Below are 22813 nucleotides of genomic sequence, written 5' to 3'. Positions count from 1 at the left end.
CTCTCTGACAGTGTGGCACTCCCTCAGTACAGACCCTCTGATAGTGCATTGCTCCCTTAGTACAGACCCTCCGACAGTGCATTGCTGCCTCAGTACTGACCCTCCGACAGTGCATTGCTGCCTCAGTACTGACCCTCCGACAGTGCAGCATTCCCTCAGTACTGACCCTCTGACATCACAAACTGAAATATTTAACCAAAGCACAACAACAAAAGTGCACATAGAAACAGGGTTTTTTTTTAAGATTTCTTTTTTATTGAAAGCTTCTTCAAAGAAAACAGAATTTTAAACCTAACATCCACTGATCTACATAAATTTCCAGGAGCAAACAGATAATGAAAGATCTGCCAGGCAAAGTGATGCCTCGCATTTCTGTGGCACAACTGAAACACAAATTTAAAAAATTAACTTTCTTGATCTTATAGACATCTCTATGAGTTTCTTTTAATGAAGAGAACTGTACAAAATAAGGTCTTCATAAATTAAAAAAAAAGTTTCATAATTTAATGACTAGTGAAACAACCCTGGTCTAGGACCAGGTTACAGAGTTTCCCTGTGCAGGTTTGTAACAAATGACAAAAAAAAAGTATCAGACAGAAGGATTTTAACCCTCCAAGTTCTGTAGCTTTTCCTACATGATAAGGAGCAACAAAAAAAAACACACACTAGCTGGATGTCGGTAATATTTTTTCTGTTTTGTTTGGCTTCATGTCCATGGATCGTGGGATGGCAGCTCTGAAGTGAGGCATCACTGTAGCTTGCCTGTGCAGGAAACACTTTTTTTCCTATTAATTGGTGGAGCCGACAGACATTTTATTTTACTTTCAAACTATTTTTTGATTTATTCATAATTCGATTTGGGACAATATTTTCTATTTCATCAGTGTCAAGACCCTTTTGGAAAGAACACATAATATGCATTGGTTTCTCTTTAATTAATAGGTAATTGAGAAATTCCCACAATATTTGACAATGAATAACCAAACAATGACTCATCATTTGTATTGGAGTTAAATAATGCCATCCATTTACTACATTCGAAATAGAGATATGCCACTCTGAATTTAAATTGAAGACACGCGCCAGATTTTGTTGAAACTGTTATGCAGAAATGCCATCATTTTTAAAAAAAATAGATTCTTTGAACTCGGAAGGTTAAATGTGTATTTTGGATTGATTTGTGTCTGACAAAATTCAATAAAAGACAGAAAAACATTTATTCTGTGAGGTTATAAATGATGAAAACCTTTGTGTCTGAACAAAGCAGCATAGATCTGAATTGATACACAGAGCAATCTCAATATCTGCACATAATAATGTTGCTTGGTTATCAACTGGTATGTCAATGTACCCTCCTGAAGGATTTCAAACTGGGACCTTCTCCAGTAATCTGATGCCACAGCATGACACTCAGTGTTGATATTACACCCACAATAGGAAGTGAATTTTTCACATTCCAGTTATTTACCACATTCTTTTTTAAAGAAACACGAGCCTTCTTGCGAGTCACTCAGTTCTGTCAAACATGCCAAGTCAATTTTAAAATGCTTCAAAGGACTAACCCTGAGCCTGGGCAGAATCACAGAAGTCTGGCTTAAGGTTTTGCGAGCCAAAGGTCAAGCCCAAACCCGAGGCAACAGTTGTATCAGTCAAACATTGTTCTCTGTGGTTTGAAAACTAACCATCACTGGGCACTTCGGTTATTAACTAAAAGGCAACTTGGATGGGAGTTTCCCTTCAGAAGTGTTAGTATTTTGCTACTTATAGCTTTCTGTGGATGTAACATTGACACTGCAACTGGAGGTTTGTTAGCAGAAAATGACCCCATGATAACACTGAATAGGAATTGCCAGAGCAAACAAAAAAATTAAAGCTAATTTGATGTGCATGTCTTGTGTGCAAATTGTTTAAAGCAATATAGTTTCTTATCAGCATTCCTCTTTGTGATTGTATTCTCTTTACATTGATGAAAAACAAGGATACGAATAACAATACAAATATCTCTATACTAATTAGATACAAATTCAGGGATAAGTGCTTTGAAGTGCCTCAGAAAGGCAATAGTGTCTCTCTCGCATACACACATATACGCACACACTTTAAAATAAAATTTCATGATTGGTTAGCAGCACTGATATATCACACGTCCATATTTGGAAATTCAAACAAAAGTACCACTCTGGTTCACCAAACGCCAATGTAATTTTGTTGAAGGGAATTGCAAATCCTGCATCAATAAACACAGTACAGACCCGTCTAAACAGGCCACCCACAGAACTATACCTCAAACATTGGCCTTGCTTCACAGGTATTGTCAGTTGAACAGAAGTAATGCATATATTAAGTATCTTAAATCTCAATATCAAAAAGGTGACCCCTCAACCCAGAAATGCACACTTTGAGACAATTAAGCTTGGTAGAACCACAACAATTATGGACCCATAGTTAAAGCGATTGGAAAGTAGATTGCCAAGACTCACTATCCAAAAGAGATGAATTCTAACTTATTTCCTTGAGCTAAATATGTACTTTTTTAAAGAAGGAAACATCATATTATTGCGATCCTCAGAATAACTCAGTAAAGGGATTTTAAAATTAGATCAATCGTATATTGCACTCATTCCATCTTCATTGGGTTACAACTCTATGCTTGTCCATTTAATTAATGATAATATGATAGGCCACTGGTTAATCATAGAAAAAAAAGGACCGACTCCCAAAGGCTCAACTTCTAATCTTTCATCTGCAAAACAACATTTGTTTAGAAGTCCACAAGAATTGTAAAATATACTATTCTGAGCCAGTATGTAATTTGGTTCTGTATATTTCAGTGATGCAGCATTGGGTTCCAGTAAGCTCAGTCTTCATGGTTAGTATATCAGAAAATGGGAGAAGGAAGAATCTAATTCCTCTTGTGAAAATTTGAAATGCACTCTTACATCTGCAAGAATTCTACATGATTTCCATGTGAACAAAATTACAAATCCTTGAGACACTAAACGTTAATTTGTTTCAAGATAAGAGGAGAAATTCATTTAGGCCTGACGTGGTTAGCATGTCCTCAATGTGAGCCAGGGGCCAAAGGCCCAAGGCTCATTCAATATTGTACCTCAGGCCTCTTCTAAATATTTACAGTGAGTGGTGGGAGCCCGTAGGGCTCATGAGATAATTCAATAGAGCCAGCAATAGTGGCTTACAGGTAGATCCTGGTATGCGGAAAGGGTTGCCGAACTAGAGGGATGTTACTGTAGGATGGTTGCAGCCCATAGAAATACTGTGGATTCACTGCTGCCATCAATTCCCTTTAAGGATCATTGGTTAGGCCAAAAGTGAAATAATAAAAACTGAGCACAGTATGCTGGATGATGCTCTGCTTGGTATCTGACCAATTTTGAAGACAGAGTTCTTTAATCAGGCTTTTGGCATCTTATAATACGCAAGTGACCTAATGCCAGTTTAAGGTGGTCACACAAAAGCCTTAATGCTACCCAAAATCATCAGTGCTTGATGTAACCTTGCAGTATTGAACCTCGCTGAAAATAATGGGTAAAACAAGATCCAATTTAATCCCCATAGTCTTACTTCTACTGATTAAATATTTGGGAATTATTAAAATAAACGTACTTAATATTTACTTTCCAAATATCTCATTTATCTTACAAGAATTTGGAAAAATATTAATTTAATTAAACAGGCGGCTTGTAACATACGAGAAGAAGAAGGGGCACAATTAAACAAGCTGTAAAAAGTAAGACTTTTTCAATTGACCTTTCTGATAAAATACTCTCTGGGTGAGTCTAAGGTATAGCTCAAATTGTACAGATTGAATTAGAAATATGATTGAAATCCATCTTGGATAGACTGACACAAAAAGATACAGTCCCATGAATAATATTCCAGACCCACTGTGAGTGCTGGCACAAACATTGTGTTTTTAAAGAGGTGAATTGCTCGTTGGTCACGACAGGACATTTTTCTTTTGGTTATGTTCATTGGCTGATATATCCTAAACCCCGTTTCAAGTACATTAATTGCTTACGCCTAACTCAACCCTTGCCCTCCTGATTTTCTCCTCCTCGTAATCCCTGATTGTCAGCAATATCTTTCATTTCTCTAAATCAGAAGGGAAAGAGTTGTTTCTATATAGTTTCTCACATTCAGAATGTTAATAATCATAACCAGCCTTTACCCAATATTGCTCCTTTACTTCTTTACCATAACATCCCATTGGGAACAAAGCCATGAAATGAATGGACTATCGATCGTATTACTAAATGACAGCAGCGGCATGTTGCAGTAGCAATAGTTACCTTTCAGAATGGGAAACACAACTCTGTATTTTGCACAATATATTTATGTTGAGCTACAACACAAATATCAAAGATACAGAGATACTTTTTTTTCCACCACTAAAATGGTGTCACTTCTTGTCTGGACTCTAAAATTGAGTCGATGATCTGCTTGATTTGACAGTACACATACTATCAATATAGCTCCAGCACAAAGTCATTCCTTTGACATACAAAGAAAGCATATTTCAATATCAGGTTTTGACTTTAGTAGAGTATAAAAGTGGCTTGTCACTGGGGCAGTGGCTGTCCTACCTGCTACCATTGTGTATATAGGATCAATTAACAGATCAATTTCTAAGCCTGGGCATGTAGCAACTACTTCAAGGCTGCTAATGTCCTGATATGTACCTGTACATCTCATCAATGTCCTGTGGAGGCAATCTGCACACAAGAAACGCTGGGCACATTAAAAAAAAGGAAGAAAAAAGCTGAAGTTTTGCAAAATGCTGGATAACAGCTGCTCAGCACATTAGGAGATGGCATAGACTGAGGTAGATAAATGGGCTATCCAGATGCATAAAGTATGAAGGAAGACATAAAAAGTAATAACTTTGCGAAGAGAACAAATAATGCACATTTACAAATACACATTAAGGTCAAAAGTTAGGACAGAAAAAAATTGATACTTTACAGAATTAATCCTTCTTTTGATGTACATGGAATTTTCCCCTATTACCAGTGCACCACCAATATTTTTAGATAAACATTCTGACTGTGTATGAGTTATTAGAGAGTAACCAGTGGAAGAAAAGTTTAAAGAAAGTAAAGTAAGAACTGGTCCGGCCATGTAGGTCAAATAAAGATTTAAAAAACAACAGAAAAAATCTCTAGCTTCTTGACTGCTTTAGGGTGTCACTTCATCTTTGGTATAAAATAGGCCATCCTTAGGCTGCATTTGATCCACAACTATGAAAATTAAAGACTACAGAAATTGTCCACAATTTCTTCAATCTATTGCTTTTGCTTTGATTTCTTTTTAACCATAAGCTCCTATCTAACTAGTTCGCACCTTTTACTCTTTAGCTTGCATCTGCAAGGTGACAAGCAAAGCAGACTAAAAACATTTTAAGCTAATAAAAAAGATTGCAAATATAAAGCACTAATTCTGCTGCTAGCAATTATGCTTTGTAAATAAAACAATCTGCCTTAAGCGATAAACTGCATTTTGTACAATGCAGTCACTTTTTGTTTCAAATCGCAAAACGCTTCAGCCTTCTGCAAATTGTCAGTTTCCACTGCTTTAAGACAAAATTCATGAAAAGTCTTAGCAATTTTTTTAGATTTTGTCAGTTGTCCTTGTTCTTTATCAATAAAACCATGTTCTTCTGCAAAAGAAGACAAGCAACATTTTTTTTTTGTTTTTTTTTGTTTTAACCTGTACAGCTTATTAGCATTTTACCTCCCTATAAAGTTAAGCTTTTATCAAATTCTTGCACCAACCACTTGGTCCAAGCACATAATTTCAATCTAGAATTTCTAACGCAATGTTGACAGCTGGCTTTGAGAGCCTGACGTCTTCAAAATTAAGGCAATTAAGAGTCAAGATAAATCTTAGCTAAACGTTTCTGAAAAACCTACAAATTAATAAAAGACATGAAAAAAAGAGTAGCTTAATATCAGAGGAAGACCATTAAACTTTCCTAAAACACTGCAGCTTCCTTCCTCTTCCAAACTTGTCAGTCTTACAGTTCTAAGTCTATCCGAACATACAAATCATTTATATTTTACCTGTTCATCTGAATGAAAAGTCAAAACAAATCCCTTTATGGGATTTTCTTTCTCTTTTAAAAATAAGCTTTTATAGCAAAATTAAACTGTCAGACTACATCACTGAACCATTTGCACAGCACATAAAAACACTTTTTTTTGTCAGGTAAGGTACGAAATAAAAAGCATTCATTCGACGCCTGTGCAAACTGGAAGCCACCTTCATGTTCACTGAAGTTTCCTGGTTCAAGGCAATTTTCAGCTCATGATTCCCGTTTTCAGTCCTGTTTACTGTCTGTGGAAATAAAGCAGAAAAGAATGTCAGATATCACACGTGTGCACAACAAAGAATAGAGTCCTGTTAACTGAAGACTGCATTTATCATAGAACCCCTACTGTGCAGAAAGAGGCCTATCAAGTCTGTATAGACCCTCTGAAGAGCATTCCAACCAGATCCAGCCCCCTCACCTAGCCTTTACCATAGCTAAATCCATCTAGCCTGCAAATCCCTGGCCACCATGGGCAATTTAACATGGCCAATCCACCTAACATGTGCATCTTTGGACTGTGAGAGGAAATCCACACACAGATACAGGGAGAACATGGAAATTTCACACAGTCACCCAAGGCTGGAATCGAACCCAGGTCCCCAGTGCTCTGAAGCAGCAGTGCTAACCACCGAGCCACCGTGCCACCATCAAACTATACCTTATCCAAGCACATAAAATTATTTCTGGGTGAGATTTTCTGAGCACGCTAACTGATGTCGGGAAAAAGTTCCAGAGGGGCCAGCTGTACTGCAGCATGGTGTGGGGCATTCTGTATTCAGCCAGCATCCAGATTTAAAAGCTACAAAAAGGATCAGTGAACAACGAGTATGAGTGCAAGCCAGGTCCTCTCTCCTATTCTAATTTAGGATCACCAAGTGTGACTGTGGTACTCCCTCCACTATCTAAACTGGCTCAATTAACTCAATACAAACCAGCAACCAAAACTAGAACTAATTTTGTCCTACATAACCATTCAATTGGTGGATCAATACACCACATGATGCAACTTTCAAAACTGATCTTCTGAGAAGTAATTTCATTCCATATCAGAAGAATTATGAGGGTTAAGTTCCTGATCTGAGGACAGGAAAAGTCAAAACCAGCTTCCTCCCTTTTGATTGTCTTTCTGGATTATGAAGGGAACAATAAAGACATGTGGAAGGTAGAGAGACCAGCAGTGACAGTCTGTGAAAGGATCAACACAAATCTAAGTTATCCCCATGTAGATTGAGCCATTTTAGATTTGTTAATTGAGCGTGCTTGATTATTAATCCAACTCAGACACTTTGGCATCGATTATATTGGAAAAAGTATGCGAGTGGAGTACAAAAGTCCTGCCAATTCTTTGAATGAGTATTCAGCTTATAGTGAAACCTGCAATGTGATTGTGTCATTATAGACTTTTCAGAAATTGATGTGTCAGGGTCAGTCACAAGGTCAACATGATCGCCTCTCCATCTATTTATTCAACTCGACACTCTGTAAAGACTCATTGTCCTATGGCACTTTCTTTCTTGATGTACCGACTAAAAGGAACACTTACTTAGCTTGTTGGTAAGAATAGGTAGGTGCGTGATCATTGGTTGTTTCCACTGGTATCTGTTGTTGGCCACTGGCTTCCTGTGATGAAGGTGCGACTGTCTGTGGGGAGGTATCAGCAACAACACCCTGAAGTTAGGAAGGAAGCAAAATCGCATGAGACTTCTACTCACCACCACTCTAATGAGACACAGTAACAACCTGCAACGTCAGCAATTTGGGAAATAAGCTTTCCCATCTCCCCAGGCAGCTGAATGGAGGGCATTTTGACTACATTGGGAGAATGAAAATCTGCAAGTCTTTTACATTGCTCACTTTATTTCCATTTCCAAAGTCTAAATTCCCTCAACATGTCTAGTTGACATATGCTATACCGATCACCCAAATTTGTTGTCTCTAGATATTATAATTATTAGCTTATCTTTAATCAATTTTCCATCAGTTTAAGCTCCTAACTATTACATCATCCTGCAAAAGAAACTGGACAGTGAAAAAATAGGTTAAATTAACTGATGGAAAACATTTATCAGCATTAGTTTTCTCTATTCCTTTTCAGTTATATTAAAATTCAGAACTGTATCGTCACTCAATCTTCATTTTCTGAAAGAATATTATTTTATTTCCTTTATCTTGGCTGCAGAATGTCTGATTTACATTGATTACTGTCCTTTATACCCTTTCTCATGCATCAATTTTCTTTATGGAATATGGCCAGAATTGAGTATAATATTGCTCACGCTGCTTTCAACCAATTATAATCACATCTTTCCTGATCCAGACAGCAATGGATAGCAGTGAGATTCAAATAACAAAGCATTCTGTGTTTCATTTTGTTCAATGCAAGCTCAGAAAAAAATGGAAAATAAATTCAAAAGTAGGACTGTTTTAAATAAAACATAGATGTCACTGTGGCTTGAACAATATCCCTTTTACCTCTGAAACCTGGGAGGAAGTACAGCCCAGACTCATAAGACCAGTTTTCTCTGTATGAGTCCCAGATGATTTATTTTAGTGAAGGGACTCTCTACTAATTTCTAGGAAAAACAGGATCACAAAGCTGAATACAAATGGAACTGTTTTAAATATTGTCAATCAATCTCTTCAGACAGGTTATGACACACCTCTGGAGTAGGTGGGGATTGAACCTGAGCCTCCTAGCTCCGAGATATACTAACACTACCACTGAACTGTTATAAGCAGGCTGACATACTAAGAAAAACACCAAGGTAGCTCAACAGGCAAATGGGATAAAAAAACTAAATGAAACTTATTGTCAAGGCTTATGCCCTGCTATAGTAAAGACATTATTAAGTTAGAGAGGGTTCAGAAAAGATTTACAAGGATGTTGCTAGGACTGGAGGGTTTGAGTTATAAGGAGAGGCTGGATAGGCTGGGACTTCTTTCACTGGAGGGTAGGAGGCTGAGAGGTGACCTTATAGACCTTTATAAGATTTTGAGGGGCACAGATAAGGTGAATAGTAAAGGTCTTTTCCCTAGGGTGGGGGAGTCCAAAACTAGGGGGCATATTTTTAAGATGACAGGTGAAAGATTTAAAAGAGACCTGGGGGCAACTTTTTCACACAGATGGTGGCTCGTATGTGGAATGAACTGCCTGAGGAAACGGTAGCTGCAGGTACAGTTACAACATTTAAAACATTTGGACAGGTAAATGAGTCGGAAAGGTTTAGAGGGACATGGGCCAAAAGCATGCAAATGGGATCAGTTTAACTTGGGAAACCTGATCGGCATGGACAAATTGGATCAAAGGGTCTGTTTCTGTGCTGTATGACTCTATGATGCTATGACTGAATGTGTGCAGCAGTATTCTGAAAATGATCAATGCAAACAACTTTCCTTTTCTGGGACTAATGAACAACTGGGGAGAATTCAATGGTCACAGATTTGGATCCATTTACCAGATGAAGAGCCAGTGGTAACTGTGGCATGGCCATTCCAAAACCATCAGAGCTGAGGTAATGTCAGTCTGGAAATTAGCAGGTTGCTATCATTCTTTGTCATCTTACAGGGGGATGTCCTATCTCTGACAGTCATCAGTCAAAGGTCAACAACTCTTTATTACTGGCAGCACTCCAGGAGCAGTCACCCATACTGATACTGCATTGACCCATGCCACAGGGTTGTTGTTGGAGCCCTGGAGGAAAGATACAAAAAGCAGAATTTCCAAGGCCAGTCAGGGCGGCAGCAAAAAGGAGCAGTTCTTGCTGCAGGCAGTTTCCTCTGTTGCACACAAGCCGAAAGCCCACATTGTGTGACTCCCACTTGGTGGTAGTGGAAAAACAGTGGCAGTGGGCTGAGACCTTTAAGAGAAGGAGTTGGGAAGGCAACTGTGTATCCTGTGGGGACGGGCAAAAAACTTTAAATTCTGGCTGACCATTAAGTGTTGTGTTCCGTATGTCGTTGGGATGTGCTGCCCCTTTAAGAGAGTGGGTCAGGTGATCCGGATGGAGCGAATATATTGCTGTTCAGAGAGAGATATAATTGATGGAATTCAGGGTTAGTGAAACAGACTGACACCACTGTGATGTAGTTAGGTGAAACCAAAATTATGCAAGGAATTTGGAAGTTGGAGGTTAGATAAATTACAGCATCAAAGATAATGGCATTAGATGGAATTGACACTGTGGAAGAGAGAGGGGGTAGAAGCAGATTGACTTCATGAAGGGGAGCTAAAGGGAGTTAATAATATTAGAAAAGCTTCAATCAGAACATACTCTGTTATTTTCATACCTACCACAATAATCTGTCAATCATGAAAATATTTTAAAAGTTATGGAATTTTGAATAAATGTTTCAATTCAATATATATGTATGACACTATTAATGTTATATACTGGCTTATCACAAACTCTCGGATAGGATTTTACATACTATTTTTCATTGTTGATGTTCAAGCAAGGAAGCGGGTAGAACTGCTCGTAGGGACAGAAAGAAAGAGGTAATGAGTTGTGATGGTGGAAGAGACTAATGGCACAGTGGGTGGTTCAGTGGTTAGCACCGCTGCCTCACAGCGCCAAGGACCTGGGTTTAATTCCAGCCTTGGGTGACCGTGCAGAGTTTGCACGTTCTCCCTGGGTCTGTGTGGGCTTCTGACGGGTGCTCCAGTTTCCTCCCACAGTCCAAAGATGTGCAGGTTGGGCAGACTGGCTGTGCTAAATTGCCCATAGTGTCCAGGGATATGCGGGCTAGGTGGATTAGCCATGGTAAAAGCAGGGTTATGGGGATAGGGTGGAAGTGCGTCTGGATGGGATGGTCTCCAAATGGTTGGTGCAGACCTGGTGGGCTTCTATCTGCATTGTAGAGACTTTAGTAGAGGGCAGAGAATGAGTAAACAAGGCATAGTGAACAAATTAAAGAGAAGGTGAATAAAAGTTAGTTTAAAAAAAATGGACACAACATATTTTAATGAAGTAGAAGAAACATCTGCACTGTATTTGACTTTTTAAGAAAATCAGACAGAGATAACAGTGCTGGGGTCTGAAGGCTTTCCATTTGCAGTAAGTAGTGGATACAGAGTAAGTTCTTTTCTGTCCTATCCCAACAAAGTGCCTTAATTTAATCCTCAATTTGAAAAGAGTACTCCCTGCTGCATCGGTAACTATTTTCATTCCACACAACAACCATCCCTTGACCTTTCCAAGTGGGATTACCGATTGAGTGGCTCACATCCACAAAAAACTGCTCAAACCTATTTCAAATCTGCTCCTTCAAGACAGCAGACAGAAAATCTTTCAACCCATCAACTTGCATTAGATTTGATGCCCAATTTAGGATTACAATAATATTAATAACAGTTATGAATCTAAAGTATTTTGTGATAAATAATCATGTACAATTGTGTTAAATGTCATTCAGCAGAGGAGGATCCAAATACTTACTTCAACAGGGACAGCTGCTGGAGGCACAGGAGTGTACTGGGGAATGTAGGTCCCTTGCATAGGTGCTGCAGCAGTCATATACTGAAAAATACAAGAAGATTACTTCAGCTGCTTTTGGCATTTGGAACAAAGAGTAACAATGTGCATTTTTAAAGCCCAGTGCAATGTGAGAAGTCAATACTAAATCAGGAGATAAAAGACTAGTCAGAATCCGACATTAAAATGAAATTAATTGAACAAATTGCAGACTGTAGATTTTGTTCTGCAAATTTGACCTAAGCTATTCTACAGTTTCCTGAAGGGCTTGGCAAGTCTTTAAACGTCTATTGGAAATTCTGTGTCTACGGCAATGTGTCACATGATTGTAGTTGCATACATCATCTGACAGATAACCAAGTAAATCTTTGCAACCTTGGTATTCCACATTGTCCCAAAGAAACCAAGTGAATCTCAAGAAATTAACCCTATATTTTTCAGGAAATTCTGGTTTCTTGGACAAATGAGTTTTCTTCATTTTCTCAAACACTCTTCAATCAAATGATCTTTGTTTCTCTTTCCTCATGGAACATTAGAGTTGGTGGCTGGACCAGCATTTATTACTCCATACCAGTTGCCCTTGAGAAGGTAGTCATGAGCTGCCTTCTGGAACCACTGCAGTCCATGTGCTGTAGACAGATGGAATGCTATTGGGAGAGAGTTTCAGGATTTTGACCAAGCGACAGTGAAGGAATGGCAATATATTTCCAAGTCTGGATGGTATTTGGGTTGGAGGGTAATTTGCCTTGGTTCTTCTAGATGGAAGTAGACATGTATTTGGAAGGTGCTGTTTAAGAAGCTTTTGTGAATTTTTACAGTGTAGATGGTATGTACAACTACGACTCAGTGTTAGTGTTGGAGGGCATGAATGTTTGTAGATATGGTGTCATTCAAGCCGGCTGCTTCATCCTGAATGGTGTCAAGCTTCTTCAGTGTTGTTGGAGCTGCATCCATCCAGGCAAGTGGGGAGTATTCTGACTTATGCCTTGTTGATGGTGGATAGGCTTTGGGAAGTCAGAAGGAGAGTTACTCATTGCGAATCTCCTATCCTCTGACCTACTGTTGTAGCCACTGTATTTAAATGGCTAGTCCAGTTCCGCTTCTGGTTAACGTTAACCTCCAGAATGTCAATAATATGAGATTCGATGATGGTAATGTCATTGAATATCAAGGATTAATGGTTGGATTCTCTCTTGTTGGAGTTTGTCATTGCCTGGCCTTTGTGTGGCACAAATGTTACGACTTTTCAGCCCAGCTGAACATTTTCAATCATCAATGAATGTTCCCAGTTGTGACCTTATGATGGAGGGAAGATAATTAATGAAGCAGGTTAAGTTGGTTGGGCCTAGGACGCTATCCTAAGGAACCCCTGCAGAGATGTCCTGGAGCTGAGATAACCCTTTCCGACATTGAGGCCTGTGATAGGGTTAAATACTTGCTCTTGTTCAGAGCTGACTGACAGTTGATTGGGTAAGTTATCTCACCAGTTGGAATGGCTTGTTAGTGTTCAGCTAAAATGCTCACCCCTACACTTGGGGGCAAACCCAGATACTCACATCCTATAACATATAGCAAAGGAAAACATCTCTAATATTGAATGTTGTTCTTGTCCATTAATGATTTTACAATATGTTAATCAGCATACATTTATTGTAATTGCTCTTTGCTTGTACTCAATCTGCTATCACACTATTTGAATAAAGTTTATATCTTTAAAGAACAGCTAAAATGAAGCCTGCAATGTTGGTAATTTTAAGCCTGCATTTCAAAGGATTTGAACAACTTTTCACCTTTGTGTGCTTCCACTACAATGTAACATCAATGCTGATCAGGCTATTTATCTGAGACATAAATAGACTATTTTAAAATTGCATAATCTCATGGAGTCACCTGTAACCTGCCAGGACAACCAAACTTGCAGTAATTAGTTCTCCTTGATCACTATTTCATTAAATCTCATGGCAAAGAAGACAGCTATCTGTTCCCCTCCCCCCTCAAACCAACTGCACCTGTGTCAGATCCTTGAAAGAATTATCTAATTAGTTCTGTATCACTGTGACCTCTAAAAGATTGTTATGATTTGGGACTGTGTCTTTAAGGTGAAATGAAGGTGGTCATACGATCCACTCTGAAGTCTGCCTGACAGAAAGACCTGACGGTTTGACTATTTAGGACTAAAGGGGACCCAGACTGTTTTACTGGGAAGAAGGTGCAAGGTGTTTACGTTTAGAAACAATGCCAGCACCCTATGTGCCATAAGTGGGCAGAAGGGGAGTCTCCAGTAATACGTTGAGAATGTTATATTGTATACACTTGTGCTTTAAACTGTCCATCTGCTTCCAAGTAGTAAGAGTTAGGGTTTTAAGAATAGCTAATCAACATTTTACTTGGATACAAGGTCCATGCGATTCACATTGCATAGAGAAGGGCTTTGCAGAGGGGATGGGAAGGGAAAGGATAGCTAGGGAAAGGTCAAGTGTGTGAGGTATCAGACAGAAGATAGTGACATTTACCTTGGCTAAGTGAGTAAGGACACTGTCCTTCTTCCTATACTATTGGTTGTTCCTCAGATGGCTGAGACTGCTTTAACCAGAATGGCAAACTCAGACTAGGCTGGTGTGGTCTGGTGTCACGCCATCCATTGCTGCTCCTTGGGGAACAGGAAGTCCTACCTGTGTACCTCCAGGTCCCTATTAGCCAAGCAGGGTGCCAATTTCCCTCTGTCATCTGTGTCTGGGGCAAATGTCAGTAACTTTTCAGGGCAACTCCAGACTAACAGTGCTTCTCCAGGCACAGTGGCATTTTAAAGATGGTGTGGATGCAGAGGATGCCAGTAAAATGCAGATATGCAATGAATGGGAAGGGTGCTTGGTAAGATGGGGTGGAGATCAAATGTAAGAGACACCACAGGGACTGGTACATAATTAATAGATGAGTTTAGTAAGATGGGAATTAAACGCACTAGGCCTCACAGCAATAAACCTACCAAAACACATGATGCAACTCAGCCTTAGCCAAAAAAAACCATAAGAATTTTTTGCTCTATCTTTTTAACTTTGGATTATGGAATGAAAAACGAAGATGCAGCTTTAAACTAAGGAGACTGGGCAAAGAGATGGAATAAATCACGTTCAATGACAGTGACAGGACAAATTCCCAACTAGTTGCCGAAAGACTGCGTATTGATGCACAAAAATCCTTGTGTCATTTCCAAAGAAATTGGAAGAAACTGAAAGATCATTTCCTGATCTTATTTCCTTATCAAACTCAATATCATGTCTTGGTCTGTCTTTGTGTATCTGTCTTTTTGTGAAGATGGATTTTAAAAGGAGTAGAATCTAAGTTACAGAATGAGAAATTAGCAAAAAGTACTTACATTTTGCCAATAGTTAAAGACAACTTGCTCGTAATACAGTCACTTTCTTATTAAGGACATAAACCTCGTGAGCATTTTTTTTTAACCTGGCTTTATCAGTCAGGTAGACGGGGGGTTTCGGACAGCTTGGCTAAAGTTCTTCATATTTGTGACAAGCTCAGGAATAGTGGGAGTTGATTTTCAGCACACTACCCCAATGAGTCATGGTGCATTTCAGAGGGCACTTAAGAATCAACCAGATTGCTGTTGATCTGGATCATATGTAGGCCAGGCCAGGTAAATATGGCAGATTTCATCCATCAAAGGACATTAGTGAGCTGGATGGATTTTCGCAACAAAGATTAATAGTTTTCCTGATCACTATTACTGAGATTATCTTAATATTCCAGATTTATTAACTGAATTTAAATACCCCCAGCTGCCATGGTGGGATTTGAAGTCATACCAAAGGACATCAGCCTGGGTCTCTAGATGACTAGTTTATCGGTGTTACTATTGAGCAACCATCTCCCAAGATCACAAGCAATTTGTTGTGTAGAACTAAGCTTCTTAAATTCTCTTAGTTCTCTTGCTAATTACCATTAATCAATGTCCTCTAGGACATTTCTTCATTTCTTCCTGGAATCAGTTTCTTGTTATTTATTCCATCGTGGCCTTTCTTAAACTCTACTAAAGCCTAATGATTCATAAAGGTTTACAATAACTTCCTAGCTTTTTTACTCTGCTTATAAGGCTAAAGATCGTGTATGCTTTTTTTTAAGAAAAGTCAAGTCGACTTGTCTTAACACCTTCAAATATTTGCATATGTACATCCCTATGGTCACTGTTTAACGATGCTCTTTAAAATTATCCCATATGGTTTAAATTGTTTCTCCTCATTCTTCCCATCAAAATGCATCCCTGCACATTTTTGTACATTAAATTTAACTTGGCAGTGTATCTATCCATTTCACCAATATATGGTGATCTTAATTTTGCCACTACTTACTTCAATTTATTTATACATCATACTTGTCCCCTTTCTGCAGATTAATTTATGCCTTTTACATGTACCATCTGTAACACACACCACATCCCAGTTGGGAATGCAGAAAGGACACCTGTTCTCTGATTTCTTTGCCAAAGTTCCTTTGCAGTTGACCACGAGTAGAATTGCAGATGCAGCTGAACTGCCTGCTGGTTTTCCTTTCTTGCCTGTCAAGAAACAGCTTGCCTCCATTCAATAAGATTTTGCAGAAATTCGGATCTCATCAGGTAGGAATTGTATGAAAGATCTCAGGGAAAATTCACTAAGATTTGCTCTCGATGCACAGCAAAGTTAGAAGGGGGAGAATAAGTCAAAGATTCAGGCTTTTACATGACAGTTCAATCTATACTTACACATATCAGCTGGATTTTCCACTGGCCAGACAGCTTTTATTCCAGCGCAGATGAGAATTTCGGATGGGAACCCCATGGAATTCCCAAGGTAGCTGACTCCAAAGGAATTGCCCAGGAAATTGAAAATTCCGCTCCACAATTACACTGCCTGGAACCCTCTGAAAGGCCTCATATAAATTGGAAACTTCAGAACCTTCCAATGAAATGAAGTAAAATAGTTCCTTGGGAAGACTTCTGAATATATAGTCTAATTCCTGACTAACTATTCAACTGACCCCATTATACTTACCTCACACATCCTCAGTTACGCCTCTCACCAGACTCTGATCTGTCAATGCCCTGAACCCCTGTCCCACCTTCCCTGCTAGTCTGGGCCTGACTACGCCAACCCCCTGCTGTACTGAACCTGATCTGACCCCTCACCCTGCCAACCATCCCCACACGTTTGCCTTCCTTTGACAATTCTGCGCTACAAAAGAACTGTCAGAATGGAAGTGTGACCTCGTATTTCTGAGGCAACCCAGATCTGAATCCCCTCCCAGAACCTGGAGCTCCCCGCTTGTGTAAAATGGAAGGTCTTGAGTGCCAACCTGTGAAAGATTGACATTCCTCAGAAAATTCAATCCATTGAAGTTCACGGTTTGGAAGTGAAGTCTCACAGTTTTATCCTCCTTGGTCTTAACTCTCTGGCATAATGTATTGCATACTGGGCTGCTCCCCAAGTTATTGTTCAGCAAGATCCAAACTCTGATTATTTCCACAGCTTGTTAGCAAATTAATTATTTATTTTCTTGTGACTTATTTGAATTTTAAATGTATAATTACGGCAATATTGCAATTACAAACTGCTGAGGAAAGCAAATTATGAAGGGAAGGGATGAATACATGAAAGATTGGCTCATTGTAAACCATTCTTCTCTAGTTATGAAGAAAAAAGACACTCATAGGACATCTTACATGAAGAAATTTTACATCAAATCATATTGTTCAGCTTTTAGGATGCTACTATCTTGTATTTCATATTTTTTCAGGAACACATAGCTGACCTTAGTTCAATCAGAGCAAAGACCAACGAAGATCAACATCCTTTCAACTGCTTAAAAGGCATTTGAAAATGGAAAATTCACTACTTGCCAATCATATCACAATTATACATGGCAAACATAGCTCGGTGTTGACAATTAGAATGGGAAAGGATATAAGCTGGGCTGGAGCCAAGGAAGATTACCAATGACTAACGTCAACTAAACTACAGTGTGGCATGTTGGGAACTCAAAAATGCAGATCTCTTCAGAATTTCAACAATGTTATAACATATAATCTCTCCTTTATACAAATGTTTTGAAATCCAAATAACAGAAGCACTTTACAGAGTAAACACTGCCTCCAGATATCCCTTGACATCTTGGACGCCACCCATCGTAAGAAACGGCAAATGAAAAAGGTATCCTTTTATTTGTTTAGCTGTCACTTTTGTCAGATGCAAAAAAACAATTTCAACAATGAGAATCATCCAGGAGAAAGACGTGGACTGAGAATGGACGGCAAAGACAGGGCAGCCCGACTCTGTAAAACTTGAATGCTCACAATAGTGTCATATGCATTCTCTCTTTGTGGTTGCTCTGCAGGCGCACTGACCAAGTCTTCATACATTTCAAATCCCTGCTCCCAAAGCAGAAAGTAAGAATCTAAATTTAAACAGGAACCTCGCATCTGCCAAATATCCATAATTTACTTGCATAATAAGGTAATTTCTTTTAAGGTCTATGACACAATGTACAGAATAGAATCCAGTGGTAATTGTTCAGTGAGTTAATGTACGACGCCAGGTTAAATGAAACTCGCAAAACATATTAGCAAGCAAGATGGCTCTGAGTTATAAGGTACTTATTTCATCATTGAGCTGCAAATTGTCCTGAGACTTGTAGTTCAACTTTAAGTTGACCTTCACGAGAGCTGTGATTCACAAAATCATTTACAATTACGAGATCATTCGCTGCAAAGTTCAAATACAAAACAACTTAAAGCTCCTTTCTCCTGTTTGTTTGGTCTTCTGTATTTATTTCTGATTCATACTTTTTTCTCTCGTTTCCTTTTCCCTGTTCACACGTAAAAGCAGCTGCTTACACTGGAGTCTATTTCTGCTCACTGCAGCGTTCACCAGTCCTCCACTGCTGTGGTCATTCTTCATGTACTCATTTAGAATGAGCAAACTACTCAACGATGCAAGCCACTGCAGCTAAGCTAATCCCTTCCAAGTTTTACATTTGATCACACATTTCTGGCAGGATCCCTAGCCATCCATTACGATAAGGAACATATTTTGACTTAACTCCTTAGTTCAGGGATGCTAAGCCCAATGGTGTGATCCCATGGCCTGTTGAGATCAGGTAATTCAGCAAATCCCAAGGATGAAAAATGGCCTTGAAATTTGTCCTTGTAGTACCTATATTTTGGGCGCTAAATAGCTTAGCAAACATCTAATAATGTGGACAGAACACACATGCCAGATGAGCCCACATTGCCAAATTGCAAACATCTATCTCCAAAACAGACGTTAGGCCTTTCAATTTGGAAATAAGGGATTGCTGTGTGTCTGAGGTCCTCACTGCAGCACTGACTTGTTGCTATCTTTGCTGTACTCAGGAGAACTGGAAGAACACAAATGTTCCTCCTGACCCCCATATTCAAAGAAATCTGATGCGTTCTGAACAGCTCCCAATATCATTCTTATCATCTCCTCACCATCTGTTCCCACTGCTTATTTTGGCTCATGTGACTTCCCAGTCCAATCAACCCTCCCATGTAGCTCACCTCCCAAGCAACTGCCCCCCTGCTTGCTTGCCTTCCCACTTACGTAACCCAAGGCTGCTATGACAGCAGAAGACTGATCTTCAATAGTTCAGACAGTGGCCTAATATTTGGCGGAACATGGGCCTCCCTAAATTTGGGAACATTAATCTATCACATCTAGCATCCCAGAGCTTGCTTTATAAAATGAGAGAACATCAAACCATTAATACAGAGTTTCATAGTGTTGTATAGTGAAGGTCTGGAGAATAAAACTTGAAAAACTACATGTAAAAGACGAGTAAGACTTGGAAATGACATGGAAATGGTGGTATTGGTCAGAACTGGTGTTCCATTTTCAGGCTGACAAGATGAGTTGTCAGTTGGAAAGAGCTGCAGTCCACCCTTTCGGTTACACTCAATCTCCCACCACCTCACTGCAACAGGAAGTCGCTGCTGCTACAGTCCCTGTCCCTTCAACATCTATTGCCGCAGCCTCCTGCTCCTCACCGCTTCTTCACTTCACCTGAAGCTTCCTGCTCCTCACCCAAGTCCTCTGCAGCCCTAGCTGCCCTACTCATTGCCCAGCTCACATTGCTCAAAGTTGGCACTGAGTGAGCTGGTGGGTGAGGCTCACTTGAGAGGTGAAAGATCAGAATGAGGCAGCGAGAGGGTCAACAAGAGAGACTGTTGGTAGGAGGTGGGCATGGTGGCGGGTGAGGCAGAAGCTGGTGCAGTGACGGCGTTGGGTGTGTGACAGAGATCGACAGACATCATGACCAGGTCAAAATCTCAAGTTGAGGGCATCAATAGAATAGAATTTTGTCTGTAAAAGAGGGAGGTGCGTATACTGATTGAGCTGCCAAAGGAAGTGAACAGGTCAGTACAATTAAAACATTTAAAAGACATTTGGACAGGTACATGGAGAGGAAAGGTTTAGAGGGATATGGGCCAAACAAAGGGAAATGGGATTAGTTCATTTAGGAAACCTGGCCGGTATGGATGAGTTGTGCTGAAGGGTCTGTTTCCATGCTGTAGGACGCTATGACTCTGTGTTTCTCAGGCTGGTCTGATTTACAGTGCTGGTGAAGGAGGCAAGTTTCTGGGAGTGGGGGTTCTATTTAATTGACAGTTCCAAGATCAAAATTTTCCTGAAAAAGTGCAGATTGATAAGTTGCGAAGCATATTAGTCCTTCTCCACACGTGCACCTATTTCAGGACTGTGAAGATGCGTTAGCTTGTTGTGCCTGTGCAGGTCCCTTCTCTCTGTTCTGGAGAGTCAAAAACAGAGGAACCTTGACATCTGCAGAGGTCTGCTGCTTTGTTCACCCAGAAGCCATTTTGTTGCCTTGCCTTGTGAGGGGATAACTGTTAGGAGGTCACAAGCCACTGTGTTTGGTGCAGCAATTAATCCACAATCAACTCAGGAGAAACCATTACAACTACAACCTAACAATTCACCAGTTTGAAGAACAACTCACCAACTTTCCTATTAAATTGAACTTTAGTAATGATCACTATTGGGGTTAACATGATAATGATTAATGAACTCACAAAAATGCAATTGTGACGAAAGCTGCAATCATCTGAAGTTGCTTGAATTTTGAAATCATTGGCTATGCTTTGCTTCATTATTAACCTCAAAGTAAAATGTGTAGTAAAAGGAAAAAGTATTGGAGAAACTCAGCAGGGCATTCTGCTATTAACATCTACTAATACTATCAATTCTCATCCATATTTTTCTTCTACTGCCTTGAGCACTCCCTTTGCCTTTGGTCTGTGCACCTCACCATCTCATCCTCCTCCCACTTTGTCAGCAGCATAAACACCAATATTGTCCAATCCCCTTCCGTTCTGAAGAAACATCATATTGGACTTGAAATCTTAACTCTTTATCTCTCTCCACAGATACTGCCAGGTCTTTTCAGTTTCTCCAGCAATTAACTGATATGTTAGTGTAGTGCAGTAACTCATGGCAGTTTTCTAGAAAATAATCGCTGTGCTTAAACTACCTCCTTCGCAGGACGTCCAGGAATAACAATGTTCACTCTGCTTCCAGTCCAGCAAGATCCTGCAAATCTGCTGGGAAGAAAGACGCACCAACACTAGCGTTCTCGACCAGGCCAGCATCGAGGCACTGAACATCCTTGATCGGCTACAATGGCTGGGCACCTCGTCCTGACACGAGACTCCCCGAGCTTCGAAATGGCAGGCAAGTCTCAGGAGGACAGAGGAAGTGCTTCGGTGATACCTTCAAAGCCTTCCTGGCGAAGTGCGGCATTCCCACTAAAACCTGGGAGTCACTGGCCCAAGACTGTCAAGAGTGGGAGAGGAGCATCTAGGAAAGCATCGAACAGCTTCAGACTTGCCGTCAGGAAAAAGTGGAAACAAGGAAAAAACAGTGAAAGGAGCGCGTTGCCACACCAACACCCTACCCACCCCTTCCCGCCATCACCAAGCATAACAGAGCGTGCGGTAGCAGTAATGGTCTGTACAGCCACCCACGGACTCACCCTGAAAGTGGAAGAGAGTCATTCTTGTCTACAATGGGCCATCAATGATGAGTCCAGCGATGACCATGTTCATTCTGTTCTTAGTCTGGGAATGACCATGAGAACTTGTGAACATGGTCATTGCTGGACGAGGAGCAAAGTGAGTATGGTCATCCCTGGCAGGGCCTGGGTGGCAGGTACATCAGGTACCAATAACCACAGTTCAGGGCTGTCAAGGGCCCGCAGTGTTCCAGTTAGGGGCCCAGTGCCTGTGGCTAGAGCAGCAGCGCTGGGTGAGTAATGTCTGTCCGTGTCCTGAACCCTGGAGGAGACACAGAGTGAATATCATCATTCCTGGAGGAAATGCCAGAAAGAGAACACAGTGAATCTGGTCAAGGAGAAGTCCTGCTCTGACTGGTCTTGTGCTCTTCTAAGTGGAGGACCAGTATGTTTCATTTGCAGGAAGCAGCAAGAGTTTGGCTCAGGGAGGGGTGAAAGGTCATAACTCAGAGGTTTTAGGAGCAGGGAGGTTCTGCAACCACCGAGAGGATCAGGCTGGAGGAGTTTTGGGAAGCAGTATTACCAACCGGAAGGATGTAATGGAAAGATTGTGTTCCTGTCTTTGATGGACTACTGTATAAAATTGCACTAGACCTCCATACAGATAACCTCTTTGAGAGAATGAAATGAAAAGTGTTCAAGGAAACTCACAATGAGATTGGGTGACTTAAAGCTGTAACACACATGAAAACAGTAAGGATTTATTTTGGAACCATGCAGTCCTTTTTGAAGGTTTTTTTTTCTCTCTGTGATGCTGTTTTTCCATGTAACATCTTGAAAATTGTTGTTCAATATACTCAGCATGTCTGGCAGCATCTGTGGAGACAGAAACTGAACCAATGTTTGAGTTGAATATTGCTGCGTTTACTGCTTCCAGTTGTGAAAATTCACATTTTCAATTTGAAAAATTTACTGTCTTTCTGTTTGCACAGATGCTGCAAAGCCTTTTAGGCATCTCCAGCACCTTTTGTATTTGTTTCAAGTTTCTGTCAAACACTAAATTTTATTGAAGATTGTTGTTGTTCGTTTAAGACGTTGGTAATGAGTGTTCACCTTGACACTCTTTCATATTTCTCAATTTTCTATTGAACTAAATCAACAGAAACAGCTATCATTGCACAATTTAGACATTAAA

At 40.0% G+C, this 22813-nt stretch overlaps 1 protein-coding gene across 3 annotated transcripts in view; it reads right to left on the bottom strand.

The window, feature by feature from the left end:
* Positions 1 to 232: 232 nt before the first annotated feature.
* Positions 233 to 22813, bottom strand: part of rbms3 (RNA binding motif, single stranded interacting protein) — a 1299340-nt gene continuing 1276759 nt past the window's right edge. For 2 of the 3 annotated variants that reach the window (XM_048612311.1, XM_048612319.1), the window contains 3 exons: positions 11545 to 11625; positions 7653 to 7777; positions 233 to 6354 (listed from right to left, as the gene is read on the bottom strand). In XM_048612311.1, coding sequence (XP_048468268.1) covers positions 6348 to 6354; positions 7653 to 7777; positions 11545 to 11625 — 213 coding nt within the window. In that variant the 3' untranslated portion in view covers positions 233 to 6347. Of the gene's footprint in view, positions 6355 to 7648; positions 7778 to 11544; positions 11626 to 22813 lie in introns of those variants that run through there. The other variant, XM_048612327.1, reaches the window with a different exon arrangement.

This window comes from Rhincodon typus, chromosome 2 (assembly GCF_021869965.1).
Source record: "Rhincodon typus isolate 14 chromosome 2, sRhiTyp1.1, whole genome shotgun sequence".
NCBI classification, from domain to species: Eukaryota; Metazoa; Chordata; class Chondrichthyes; order Orectolobiformes; family Rhincodontidae; genus Rhincodon; species Rhincodon typus.
The sequence above is the reverse complement of the archived record's forward strand: the minus strand, read 5'-3'. Positions and strand labels throughout refer to the sequence as shown.